This window comes from Pteropus medius, unplaced genomic scaffold (assembly GCF_902729225.1).
Source record: "Pteropus medius unplaced genomic scaffold, Ma_sr-lr_union100, whole genome shotgun sequence".
Taxonomy (NCBI): Eukaryota; Metazoa; Chordata; class Mammalia; order Chiroptera; family Pteropodidae; genus Pteropus; species Pteropus medius.
This window is the reverse complement of record NW_024355205.1, coordinates 1,712,016-1,726,753: the sequence shown is the minus strand read 5'-3', so window position 1 is coordinate 1,726,753 and position 14,738 is coordinate 1,712,016. Positions and strand designations below refer to the sequence as shown.

At 38.0% G+C, this 14,738-nt stretch overlaps 1 protein-coding gene across 5 annotated transcripts in view; it reads left to right on the top strand.

Annotated features, from left to right (window-relative positions):
* Positions 1–12,997, top strand: part of SIRT5 (sirtuin 5) — a 28,961-nt gene extending 15,964 nt beyond the window's left edge. For 4 of the 5 annotated variants that reach the window (XM_039857805.1, XM_039857803.1, XM_039857806.1 and 1 more), the window contains 3 exons: positions 861–984; positions 2,576–2,691; positions 11,816–12,997. In XM_039857805.1, the coding sequence (XP_039713739.1) occupies positions 861–984; positions 2,576–2,691; positions 11,816–11,891 (316 nt within the window). In that variant the 3' untranslated portion in view covers positions 11,892–12,997. The remainder of the gene's footprint in view (positions 1–860; positions 985–2,575; positions 2,692–11,815) is intronic. The other variant, XM_039857807.1, reaches the window with a different exon arrangement.
* Positions 12,998–14,738: the final 1,741 nt, after the last annotated feature.

Sequence of the window (14,738 nt, the reverse complement as noted above, 5' to 3'; positions counted from 1 at the left end):
CCAAAAATGTTTCATAGAGCACTATATCCATGGCATTGCCTGAAAAAATGTGCTCAAATAACACTAGACCCAACAAAGTTGAAGTATGTTTACTTTTCTCAGAGCATTTCATATGCTAAAACACATTGTTACTCTCTTAAAAGTGGTTATAATATATTAATATTTCACTGGTTTATTTAACCACAGAACACTTTTTATTTTTCTTAGTAAGAATTTTCATTACTAAATGCTTAAGTTTCAATCTGAAAGAACTGGAAATCCTGGGGGGTCCTGAGTAGGACATTCATATGATGAAAATGATGTTTGGGGAAGGTTATTGCAGGAGGTACATATGAGAAAACTAACGGATAGTAAGGAGTGAACAATGAGAGAATTTTAGTAATTGACACTGGAGAACTTGACTATAGACAGGATGAGAAAGAAGTGAATCTCAGAGAAAATGAAAGGGGGTCATTGATGAAATTAGGGGATGATTGGGGTGTTGGTGGCAAATGTGAATCCAGTGTTCCTCCCAGACCTGGGTAACTGTGAGCACAATCACACTCATGAGTATGATGAAGTAACTAGGAAAGAAAACTAGAAGGAGAAGGTCAAGTTTGGCTGAAACACATTCGTCACAAATCAACTATGCATCCAGACAAAATAAAAACTTTATAAGGCACTTAAAGTCAGTACTTCATATTCAGGACAAGCTCATATGGGCTGGGATGGCAGGGATGGGGATAAGAAGGAAGATCAGGGGTGACCTATCTGGACAGACTGGATTTGAGGCAGCCCCTGGGCTTCCTCTGATCCCCTGGGCAGATCTTTTGGTAGGGCAAGGCAGGGCAGGGCTTGGGTTAAGGATAATATTCTTACAGGTGTGAAGAGGCAGGGTGCGGAGGCCTCCTGCGACCTCACGTGGTGTGGTTCGGAGAAAACCTGGATCCTACCATTCTGGAGTTGGTTGACAGAGAGCTGGCCCTCTGTGACTTATGTCTAGTGGTAGGTCACACCCTTCCCTGATCCTGGGGACTTTCTGAAACACCAGGACTGGGGTGGAGTTTGCTGTTGTTCCCTCTCTCCTTTTCCCTTACCCCTTCTCTTAAGATATGTTTTGAGGGATCTTGTGGCGTCCTACAGAAAACCCAAGAAGCAATAAGTAAGAATTGATCTTAAAAATATGAAACTATGCCAAACCACATTTTGGGCTTCTCAAAGCCTTTTCTCCCACCCCAACCCACCCACATCATTAAAAGGGCATGTTATTGGTCCTGATTTTTAAAATAATACATACTCATTATTAAATTTAATTGAGAAAATAAAAAAAGAAAAAATTACAAATCATTCATAATTCTGCGATCCTGAAATAGTCAGTGTTAGCGTTTTGATATGTTTTCTTCTAGACTAGGGATGAGCAGACTGTGGCCTATGGACCAAATCTGGCCTGCCACCTGTTTTTGTAAATAAAGTTTTACTAGAACATAGCCATGTGTCTTCTGTGTATAGACCATGGCTGCTTTCACAATGTAATGGCAGAGCTGAATGTTTGTGACAGAAACCATATGGCCTGCAAAGGCTAAAGAAAAAAGTACTATCTGGCCTTTTACAGAAAAAGTTTGCCCACCCCTGGTCTAGACCTTTTCTTATGCAGATGTACACATCTTGATTAAACATAAGAAAATGGGTTTATATTATATGTTCTGTTTTGAAACTACATTGTTCACATAGCAGTTCACTTCACATATTCCACGTCAGTACATCTAAATGCACATCATCTTTTAATTGGCTGCTGTGGTGTTCTGCTGTATGGATATAAAATGATGTATTTAACATATCTTCCATTGTTGGGCATTTAAGCTGTTTCAAATTTTGATATTTGAAACAATGCTACAGTGAATAGCCTCAGCCATAACTCTTAGAATACTCTTCCAATTATTTCCTTAGGACAAATTTCCTAGTGGAATTAAATAGACAAAGGGTAGACATATTTTAAATTTTCCTTAACATGTCTTTAAAAGTAGAGGCCCTTTCTCGTGTGTATATTCGTTCATTCAGTGTTTACTGTGCTTCCCAAAGTTGAGTATAGTGTCAGTGTTCGTGACAGATGGCTAAGGGAGAAAAACTGGCTTGTAAGATACATTCTGATCATCCCATTCTTCTGAAGAACATATATTTATAGGGAAAACCTGAAAGAGTATACATCAAAATGTGAACAGTGGTTATCTTGGGGTAGTAAGATTATGAAAGATGTGTATGTTTTTCTTTGAAGTATCTAACTTTAAAAAAAAGAGAGGACATGGATTATTTGCATCACTGTAAAGAGCAGAAACAAAAAGAAAACTAACCCTCAAAAGGCGATGATTGAATCATTTCTTTGCTACTCTCTCTCCTTTTACAGCACATCTCCTTGAATTCCAGTGATGCCTCCCGACTTCCCATTTGTCCCTTAAACACTCTCCATATCCCATCCAGTTTGGCTTTCCTCACACTTGCCACCACAAACCTGCCTGAATTTAAGTGAGGTTTTCTGAAAAAAATGCTACTTCTTGGCATAGCGTGGTCATGTGTCCATATCCATCTGTTTGCTTTGTAGGTGGGAACTTCCTCTGTGGTTTATCCTGCTGCCATGTTTGCACCCCAGGTGTCGGCCAAGGGTGTGCCAGTGGCCGAATTTAACATGGAAACCACCCCAGCCACCAGCATATTCAGGTACAGGGATTACCGAGGTGGGAGATGGTGGTTATTGAGCAGATTTGAACATGGTCATCTGAAGAGATTTTACCTACTGTTCTAATTTTTAAAAGAGACACACAGTTTGTGTTTTATTTGGTCTGTAGTTTCTTTTAAGAAAGAAGAAATATCGTTAACTGTAGATTAAAGTGGCTTTGTCTTTTTACAGTGGTTTGCCATAGGACTTTTATTTTTTCACATTTTGAAAGCTGTTCTTTGATCCCCTAGACTTTACTTTCATTTTTAAGCTAGATTTAGTAATGGCATTTAGATGTGGGTAAGCAGAATGCTCAGCAAGTAAATCCGGAAGAGCTTCATCTTCTGCTGCTGTCATTGCAAGACTGGGCAAATTCCTCTTTGGTCTACTTTCCAAGAATATTTGTATTTGTGACTATATTATGATACTGATCCTGATTCATGTTTGTATGGAAAGAGTAGATCATCGTAGTATGCATTGTAGTCTCATTTTAGGTTTCATTTTATGTCTTTACCTTTGTTTTGCTTTCTTTTTTCACCTCTGCTTTTTTGTCTTTTGATTTAGTTTATATTATTGTCAGTCTTTTAATTCCTTTCTAGACTAAGGTAGAATATAAATAATTAACAAATATATTTTATATATGTAAATAAAATATAAAAAACTTCACTGAAACTCTTGTTATTAACTTTAATCAGTGGTTTTTAACATCAGCTGCATATTCATAAAATACGAATGACTGGGTACCATCCATGAGGTGTAGCCTGAGCATCATGACTTTTATGAGCTTCCTAAGTGATCTTAATGTGCAGCCAGGATGAGAACTTCTGTTTTAAGTCTTCACTGGGCTAAAAAAAAATGTGCCATAGACTGTGCAGAAACACGCTTCATTATGATCCTCTTCCAGTGATTAGCTGGCTATTGTCCTAACCTTCTCCAGTCCATAGTTCTTCATTTGTGTGCAAGTGGTGGGGACTAGGAAAACATCCTTTTTAAAAAATTGTCCTCTCTGTAAAACTTATACTCTGAAAACTACAGAATGTTTCTGAAAAAAAAAAAAGAATACCTAAACAAGCGGAGGGACATCCATGTTCATGGATTGGACAACTTAATATTATTAAGATGGCACTGCTCCACAAATTAATTTGCAGAGTCACGCCGTCTCTATCAAAATTGTAGCTGGCTTCTTTGCTGAAATTGACAAGGTGATCCTAAAATTCATATGAAAAACAAGGGATCCAGAATAGCCAAGTGAAAAGAAGAATGAAGTTAGAGAACTCAGATGTCCCAGTTTCAAAATATACTATAAAGTTACAGAGTGGTACTGGCATAAGGATAGACATATACATCAGTGGAACAGAACTGAGAGTCGAGCAATAAACCCTCACATTTGTGGTAAACTGATTTTTGAAAAGGTATAAAGACAAATCAGTGAAGGAAAGAATAGTCTTTTTAACAGATGGTGGTGGAACAGCTGGATAGCCACATGCAAAAGAATAAAATTGGACTCTATCACACCATATACAAAAAATAACTCAAATAGATCACAAACCTAAATATAAGGGCTAAGAATATAAAATTTTTAAAAGAAAATATAGGAGTAAATCTTTGTGACCTTGAGTTAGTCAATGCCTCCTTCATGTGGCATCAAAAGCACAGGTAACATAAGAAAAATGGATAAATTAGACTTCATCAGAATTAAAAACTTATTTACTTCAATAGATACCATCAATAAAGTGAAAAAGACAACTCACAGAAGGAGAAGAAATATTTGCATGTCTAATATTTGATAAGGGACTTGGTATCCTGACTATATAAAGAACTCTCAGAACCCAATGATAAAAAGCCAAATAATCCAATTAAAAATGGGCCAAAGATTTAAATAGACAGTTCTCCAAATATATACACATGGTCAATAAGCACACTGAAGAGATCCTGAATATCATTAATCATTAGGGAAATTAATTAAAACCACAACGAGATGCTACTTAACATCCACTGGCATGGCCATATAGCAGTCCCCCTCATCTGCGGGGCATATGTTCCAGGATCCCCAGCGGATGCCTGAAACCACAGATAGTATTGAACCCTATGTATACCATGTTTCTTTCCTATACATACATACCTATGGTAAAGTGTAATTTATAAGTTAGGCATAGTAAGAGATTAACAACAATAACTAATAAAGTAGAACAATTGTAACAATATGCCATAATGAAAGTGATGTGAATGTGGTCTCTCTCAAAATGTCTTATTGTATTGTACTCGTTCTTGTGATGATGTGAGATGGTACAATGCCTATGTGAGGAAACGAAGTGAGGTATTCAGAATGGCATGCAGTTTAAAACTTAAAAATTGTTTATTTCTGTAATTTTCCATTTAATATTTTTGGACTGTGGTTGACTGCAGGTAACTGAAATGGTAGAAAGTGAAACTGTGGAAAGCGAAACCATGAACAAGGGGAGGACTACTATAATTTTTTAAATGGAAAATAAGTGTTGATAAAGAAATTGGACCCCTCATTATTGCAGATGGGAAGGTACAATGGTGCAGCTGCTTTGGGCAACAGTCTGGCAGTTCCTCAAAAGGTTATATGTAGAGTCAACATATAACCCAGCAATTCCACTCCTAGGTATATAGCCAAGAGAAATGAAAACATGTCTATACAAAAATTTGTATGCGATTGCTCATAATAATCAAAAGGCAGAAACAATCCAAATGTCCTTCAGCTAATGAATGGATAAATAAAATGTGGTATATGTACAAAGGAATATTATTAAGCCATAAAAAGAATGAAGTGCTGATACATGCTACAACATGGATGAGCCTCGAAAACAATGTATCGAATGAAAGAAACCAGACACACAAGACCACATATTGTATGATTCCATTTATACGAAATATCTGGAATCAGTAAATCAATAGAGACCATAGATAGATTACTGGTTGTCTAGGGTTGGGGTAGGGAGGAATGGAGAGTGACTGCTAATGGGTACAGGTTTCATTTTTGGTGATAAAAATGTTCTAAAGTTAATTATGATGACGGTTGTACAACTGTGAATATACTTAAAAAACCCTTTTAATTATATTTTTTAAATGAATGGTTTGTATATGAATCATATGTCAACAGAGCTCTGTTAAAAAATTAAATTTTCTTCTAAGTTGTCCACAGAAAAATAATTAGGCCTCTAATATGCATTGTGACACGTAATGTGTAGCACCTGAGCTAGTTAGCATCATTCAAAGTGATATGAGAGGCATGTACTTGAAGACTCTTGTCTGCTTGAAAGAATATCATAATACTCTTAAGAGTGAGTCAGGATAAACTTTCTGAGGGAGGAAATGAGCTGCAACCCAATTCCGTTATTCTCATGTGGTTTATTTTTCAGTCATTCGCTCTCCAGTTTTTCTCTGATAAGTATAAAGAATTTTTAAAAGTCATCATTATAGAAAGTTAAGAAAATGCAGATAGGGGAAAAGAAGAAAATAAAACTTAAGTGTTTCCACAACCTAAGATAAGAATTAGCCTCTACCTCTCATGCCCTGGACCGACTAGCAGGTTCTGGGTATCCATTGTGTATGTCTTCATATGAAAGGAAATTGAACTTGGTAGTTTTCTCTGCAAGTTAAGAAAAGATTCTTAGTCTATAATGATATCAGTTCATAAGTTGGGCCTCCTAAAACCTCAGACCTGCTTCAGCTGCTACTGCTCTTCACCCAAAATTCTCTAGCTTCATGTCCTGAAAACCTGCATTGTCTCTGTTCAAACAAGCTACTTGCTAGTTAGAAACTTTGATCAAACATAACAAGTTACCCATCTGCCAGCACCAACAACAAGAACAACCATCTGTTGGCTTCTTTGGGGAGCTGAGGCTGTCTGTACCACTAAGTGGGAATTTTCCCAGGTAAATACACCTGACCAGTGAAGCCAGCAGTGCTTTTATCTGGAAGTCATCAAAGCTGACATTTAGAAGAGATTTGGGTGGTCATTTCATCCTACTCAGTTTTTCAAATGCCGAACCAAGCCTAGATCCATTGAGTGGCTTGTTTAAACCCATGACTTAACAATGGCAGAATTTTCTCTTCCATCTCATGTGTAACAGATTTCGGTTGAAATTTATTCTAGGTCAGAGGCCAGCAAACTGCTGCCTATAGGCCAAAGTCACTCACCATCTGTATTTATAAATAAAGTTTTATTGGAACTCGACCAAGACCATGAGTTTATATATTATCTACATTACTTTTGTATGACAACAGAATTGAGTGGTTACAACAGAGACTGGCATTCAAAGCCTAAAATATTTACTCTCTGAGCCTTTACAGAAAAAAGAAATTGCCAACCCCTGCTCTAGGTTAATGAGAAAAATGAAAATTAGAATAATATTTTTTTACCTTATTTTCTTTATTACCTAAGTAGGTAGCCAGAATGCTGCCTACATTTTAAACTTGAATCTCACAAGACTGCTTAGACCTTACACAAGTTCTTTCGATTTTTTGCCCCAATTCTAATTTAATGACAGTCGTAGAATTTGCCTCTGCTGAAAATGTTAATATTTTCAAGGTGTTAGTTAGTTCTGGTTTTGTTTTTGTCATTTCCCCCATCCCCAGTGGTTGTCTTGAATGATTTCTGAGAAACTACTACTGTTAGAGTAGACACTAGACATTTTTGGTTTTAGGTTTCAAGGTTTTGACTATTATTCAACCCCAGGGGTCCGTGGCATCTAAAGGTCAGTACATTTTCTGAGACTGAAATGGGATTTGTGTTACCCCCATGCTAATGTGCAGAGCCTTCCAAGCCCCCTGTTTCCTCCTCAACCTGTAACCATGTTGTTTATCTTTTCTTTAAACTTTGGAATTTAGTTGACATCCAGATATTTATTAAGTACCTACTATGTTCTAGACTGCTGTTCTAGGTTCCTAGGATAGGATGTATCAGTAAATATAACAAAACATCTACCATACGAAGATACATTCTAGTAGTGAAGGCAAACAATAAACAATAAGCATAACGTGCAAATTCTATAGCATGTGAGAAAGTAGGTGATAAAGCTGTTGGAAGAAGCAAAGATGGAGTTGTGGGGTGGGGTTACAGGATTCAACTGGGTAGTTACGGCTAGCCTCATTAAGAAGAGATTGGAGCAGATTTGAAGGAGGTGAAGGAGTTAGCAAAAGATTGTCTGGGCTAAGAGCTTTTCAGATACTAGGACTACCTAGAGCAAAGGCCCTAAGAGGGAAGCATGCCTGGGAGGTTTGAGGGATAGCAAGGAGGTCAGTGTGGCTGTAGTGGAAGGAGGGAGTTGCAGAAGAGGCGTCAGTAAGGTAAGGAAGTAACCTGTTTGCGTGGGGGAAGAAATACCCCCAAAGAAAGCTAACTGATGGGTGGGTTTAGAACACTAAAGGCATTCTTAGCTAAAAAAAAAAATGTTTTTATAGATTGCTTTAATTATGTATTTACTCATTGAGAGTATGAAGAAGTTACATTTAACTTACAGTTGACCACATTGACAGGGAATTCCAATGCCCTACCTGGCTGGATTACCAAGGGTAGGTAGTAGGGGCCCTTTTAGTCCATGCAATCAGGCCCCTAGTGGTCTATTGATTAAAAAAAAAAAATTAAAATGTCATTTAAGGCAAGAATAATAAAAGAAAGAACACATATGTACCTGAAATGTTTTATTTTCTTTTAAAGCATAGATATGCATTCATTCACTTTTTTTTTTTTTTTTTTTGGTATAGAGCTAAGAGCCTTTTCTTTGAGTAGGAATCTGCTGATTGGAGCTCAGCTTTCTTACATAAATCATACTCATAATCCTCCTGGTGTTCCTGAAATTTCCCTGGAGATAAAAATCACCCCAGCCCTTATTTAATAAAACAAAACAGACAGCCAAGAAAATCAGATTCCAAGGCCCCAGTCTACATTTTCTTTATGAGAATTTTCAGGACAAGATGACTGTTTATTTGTGTATTTAACAAGTGACATAGGTGATTCTTATCATCAAGAAATCTTGGAAAACACTTAGATTATGACTTCTGGTTTTGATTTTTTTCTTTTTTTTTTTTTACATGGAGGAAGAATGTACAAAAAGAAACTTATGATAAATCTTCCTTCTAGTCTTTTCCACCTACAGCTAATTTAACAGAATTATTTTTTGTAACTCACTGTCTTTCCAAAGCATTCAATTAATTTTCCTAGAAATAACCCTCTTTTAACAGCTATCTTTTTATAGTTTATGGCATAATTTTAAATTAAATTGGATGATTACATTAGCCAAAAAAAGTGGCACAAACAGATACTGGAACACAGTAGTCTTGGTTATTTTATAGCTGGCGGGGTGAGGGAAAGTGCATGGGGCGCTAGGACAGGGGTATTCAAACATTTTTGTTCATGTACCTTTCACATTTTTAAACGACTTCTGAAATTTTTTTATTAAAATTGTGAAACAAGATGCTATTCCAAGAGTATTAGAAATAAATTACTGACATTTTAAAATAGAACTGCCATTATCGTGGTTTTAAATGTATCCAGGCAAATCTGAATGCCACACCTGCTTGATACTACCATCATCCACTTACAAAATAAATATACAAGCCCTTTTTAACAGTTGAGGCCTTCAGTTTTTCTTTTTGTCTTTGAACTTGTATTTTCATTCTACTTCCACCACAGACATTTGTACTAGTGTAATATATTTTTATGCTTGAATATCTTTTGTTGACTACCCTATTATACTCCTGCAACAAAATATCACATGAATTATTTATTTCAATTTACTTAAAACTTAAAAAAGTTCTATTAAAAAATTCTTCCAGATTGAATGATCACTATAGTACTTTTAGTACATAGTTGTTGAAAACAATAAATAAATGGTAAATTTTGATTAATACTTCCATAAAAGTAAAATTTTATTAGAATTGTGTCTCTTAAAAGATGCATGGGACATGAATTTTTGAACTGTTCGTGTATCCATGGTTGAAGGAGACAGAGTTAATGTTTTGTATAGCCTGCGGTCACCAAAAGGAACCTGTAGTCTAAGAAGACAGGTTTACAGACTCAATGTAATGAGGGAGACTCCACTACAAACAAAAGAAAAGATGGAGTTACAGGATTTGGAGGGAGGGTGGAGTTTAGGTGAAATTTAAATGAAGCAGTTTTTGATGGACTCAGCAACTGACAGGGCTTCTTGGAAAAGGGTCCAATCAGGTCTGGCTGGCAAAGTGGACTCAGGGTCCTGTGTGCTTGGAAATGACAGAGTAAAGGTATATGAGGATGATTGTGTCCAGACACCCCTTATCTGGATTAGAAATCAAGGCCGCATCTCAGTGATAAAATGACTTAGATCCTACAGGTACACGGGGATATTTCATTCTTTACTGTTTTAATTTCAAACAGTAACGTTTCTCAGAATTTATGATGACATTAGAGGGCAAAATTCCTCAGGAAAATAATTCCTCAAAGAAGGGAGTTAACAATATTTTGTAATTCCTTTTGTAATACTTTGTAATTCCTCAAAGAAGGGAGTTAACAATATTTTGCAGATTGTCCTGGGAAAAAAATATTGTTTCCTATTAACTTTGCAGCTGGCTTTATCTGTGTCTCTTATACCACAAGCCTGAGGGATGGCAGGGCAGATTTTTACTGGCTAAGGTCCTTTTCCCCCTTTCAATATCAATTATAATTTTTGATATTGCTTTTTATAGATGGATGTATTGAGAAACCTAGGCCACATAACCCCTGGTATGAGAGGAATTTTGTTATGTCACTGCCACTCGGATTTTGGACCTCCTTCCAAGTTATATGCTAAAATGTCCATAGTGATTTTCTATTTCATTTAGTTATCTGTTAACTGACAAACCTATCAGACCCTCTTTCAATTTTAATGAAAGCAAGAATGAAATGGCCCTACCTCGTAAGGATGTGTTACCCAGTGTTTAGATACTATTTGTTTTCTTTGAACTACACAGATATTTCAGACCTCCCCTTATTTGGCACCCCATAAGTTTTCACATTCTGGAGTGGGTGAGGGATACAGCTTGCCTTTGTGAAGTGGGGGAAAAGGTGAATGTGGAAAGGGGCACTCAAAAGTCACTTTCTTAGGAAAGAGACCATGTGGGATGAGAATATGGGAATTCCCTAAAAGCTTTCCCCGCCTAGCTGTAATTCTTGGAAAGTCCTCAACAGACTGTAACTGCTGTGCTGGCGAGGAGCTTTCTAGTGGCCAGTGTTCAACATGCTGCAGGTGGCAGAAGGAGTGGAAATGCCATTTGGTCAGGGATGTTCATTAGTGGAGAGAACAGAGTATTTAAGGACTGAGGCATTCATGATTTGTGTTATATCAAGAATAAATAATATCAATGATGAATTACATTGAGCAAATGCTTTTATCATTTTCAATTGTGCTGTATTATTAATAGAAAACCTTTATTTCTTATTCACAGTTGTTTTTTTCCTGTCCTAAGTGTTTTCTCTTGAAGGAAGCAGAAATCATTGATATTTCTTCTTTTTCTTCATCCTCTTTGCTGCTGTTGCTGCTTCTTTTCCTCTCCTCCTCTTTCTCTTTCTCTTCCCCTTTCCCCTCCTCTTCTCCTTTCCCCTCCTCCTCTCCTTTTCCCTCTCTCTTCTCCTTCCCTTTCCCACTCTCCCTCTCCCTTCTCTTCCTCTATATTTTCTGACTACAAGTCAGAACTAGTTGTAAAGTCCAGTGAATGGTTTGAGAGGCCCATTGACTCAGTTAAAATCCTTATGGTCTGCACGGTGCATCAGGTTGTTTTTCTCTTGTCCTTAGTACATGTAAATGCTGGTTTAATGTACTATAGATATTGTAAAACTTCACAATTGCAATTATGAGTTTGGCAGTACAGTCACAAAATACACTTTACAATCATGTCTCCCTCTGCCCTTTAAAATAAAATTATTATTTATAGCACCTAAATTCTAGATAGTTGCTTTCCTAAATTCTTTTGGTCACAAGCGAAATGTCTGTATCTTGATTTGTCAAAAAAAGGATGAAAGGAGTCGGCACAAAAATTCATAATATATTTGTGAGAATTTGGGTTTTACTCTGGGTGTAATTAAGAAATCTGTGACTTGTTGATTTTGCTCTTAACTCTGCGGTACTTGTCCTTCTGTTTCAGGTTTCATTTCCATGGGCCCTGTGGTACCACTCTTCCTGAAGCCCTTGCTCCTCATGAAACTGAAACAGTTTCTTAATTGTCCTGGGGAAGGAATTATAGTACCAGGCTACAGACAGGAGACACAGCGTTGCGGTTGGTGAACTGAACACTGGAAAATCTAAAAACATCCTCTGATTCTTTGATAAGTGATAGGGCCTTGGAGGTAACGATAGCAAACATATTTATAAGAAGTCAGAGAACTAAAGTTAATGCAAGTTATTTGTTTTGAACTTAAACATAAGATACCTCTGATGTGTTTGGTTTGTTATTAGAAGGGAAAAATTGTAATTAGATTTTCTTAAAAATGTAATTATAGCAATTGTACTTTTGCTATTTGGGCAAAAATTGAAGTAGACAGGCAAAACTTTGATATTTCTGATTTCTGCACAAGTTTTGGTGGAAAATAAAATCGCTCTCTATAGTAGGTGATTTGTTCTAGAAAGATGTGACCCCAAGAGAATCTTTGTTGGGAACCTTTCAGTATTTACCTTGTTTGGCTGCTTCACCTCAAAGTATGTGGGATAATTTACAATAAGAACTCATGCAAGGAAGGAAGAGGAAAGTAGCAATAAGGAAAAAAGTCAGGATGAGGGGAAAAGATGATGCAAATATATGGACTCCAAGGATAAACACAGCTGCCTGAAATTTAGCACTAGCCTTCTTAGCAACCAAGAAGGAAAGGGAGAGGTGATAGTTGACTATTTCTCAGTATCATAAACACAGAAGCATGTAGTCTCTGTGGGGTCTTTTAAGCCTTCCCAGGCACTGAATTCTGAAGGGAATATTTCCCATGGGACTTTACCTTGGAGTAAAGTAGTAAGGATACAGTTCTCACCTCAAGCTCTACCACCTAATGCCACACCCAGGGACCTTGGAATGACTACCGTCCAGCAAACAGAGGCCTGACTGGGTAGAGTGGCATTTAGTAAACAGTGTAGGAAGGTCATACATAAGAAGATCCTTTGGATCAGGTGGACTCCGTGGGTAATTACACACCTGGGCCACATCACCATAGTCTCTTCCAAAATTGCATCTAATGTTAGAGTTTGGGCTTTTGTAAAAATAGATGACAAGACACTATCACATAAAACTTTGTTTTGCATTTATAAAACTTTAAATAAATCCCAAATTTCCTTTGCATGAGTAAGAGGGATGTTCTTAACTTACAAGGAGTCTGAAGGGCCAGCCAAGCACCTTTACAGTTTGGTTCAGACTTCACATGTGTGGGTCAAGGCATGTACACTGAGGGGAATTGTAATGCTTATAATGCAGTTTTTGTACATAAAACACTATCATGCACTTTTAATAGGTTTGTTCTTGGGCTTCTCAAAGTTAACTTTACTAGTGTTAGCAAGGATGGAAGGCAGCACATTGAGAGTCTGATTATATTTTTGATTTCTATCTGACCAAAGCCCAGATACTTCAGAACTGTTCTTTGTAACTCCCTCCCTACTGGGCCTTTGGTACCAGCAGCTATTTTTTGTTTTTGTTTTTGTGTTTTATCATTTTTATTCATGTTTTGGTTTTATTAGGGAAGATGAAAGAATTGAAGATATAAAATGTGAGGTAAAGTTATTCAAATCAATATTACTGAATGTCTGCCATATGATAGACATTAGAAATAAAATTAATAAGACATGAACCTTACCCTCAAGGAGTTCACAGAATGGTTGGGACAACTGACATGTAAACTTACACAGTGTGGAAAGTACAGTAATAGAAATTTGTGCAAGATTCATAGGAAAATGCAATTAAGAGATGGGCAGAGTGGGGATGGGATAGATGTTAAAAGTGTTTGAAAGCCTTTTAAGGGTAAGTGAGCTTGGGTGGGAGTTTTTGAGGTATAAATAGATGTTCCACGTGGGGGTGTGTTAGTAGAGGGAACAGCATGTACAAATGCATGCTAAGTTTGGGTTGTTAAGAGAATGATGAATCATTTAGTATTGTATAATGGGTGGGATAAGATAAACATATCACAAAGAGCCTTGTGTGCCAAAATAATGAAATATACTTGGGAGAAAATAAATAGTACTAGGGTTGCATTCACTAAGTAAAGGTGAAGTCATTCTTTGACCAGATTCAGGATTTGCGATGGGCCAGCCGTTGTCCAAGGTTCTGGGGTTACAGAAGGGAATTAACTAGATAGCGTCCTTACTCCCACAGAGCTTAGAGTCAAATGTGAGTACAGGGAGTCAGACACTAAACTGTTCCGGTGGGTGTCAGTGATGAACACAGAAGAGGCATAGACAGGCGTGGTCGCGACGTTGGAGATCAGGGAAGCCCAAGTAACGGAAGCCGAGGTCGCTACACACACATCTGGTGCAGAACATTGATTTAAGCCTGTGTCTGTCAACTTGTCTTCGTTGGTGACAGCAGGACTTTAAGGCATCGAGGTCCTGCCGCCACAGCGCATTCCTTCCTTTTGAAACGCCACTTCTACGGGGAGGGCGGAGTGAGGGGAGCCGAACCTACAAACACTGATTAACTGGCTCGACCAAGAGGATACAGGTGCTAAAAAAAGGCGGGAGGGTGGGGGGTCGGGGGGGCACAGGGGCTCGCGATCACCGAGTTTCTGGGAACCGAATGACGTGACCCGCGACAATCTGCCGCGAGGAGCGCGGAGACCCAGCCAATCCTGCTGTCAGCACCCCATCCCGGAAGGCAGCACGATGGATCTTCTTTGCCTGGAAAGAAGCCTCATCCTCACCAGCTCTCACAGCTAGCGCTCGGTTGCTGCGAGCGTGGATGAATATCCTGCAGCCTCCACGGCGCAGCCTCACCGCCGGGTGGCAGGAAACACCCCCAAGCTTTCTCAGGCCACGCCCTTCCCCGCCCTGCGCATGCGCCTCCGCTCATCGTGGGGCCATCTCCCTCGTCCTATAGC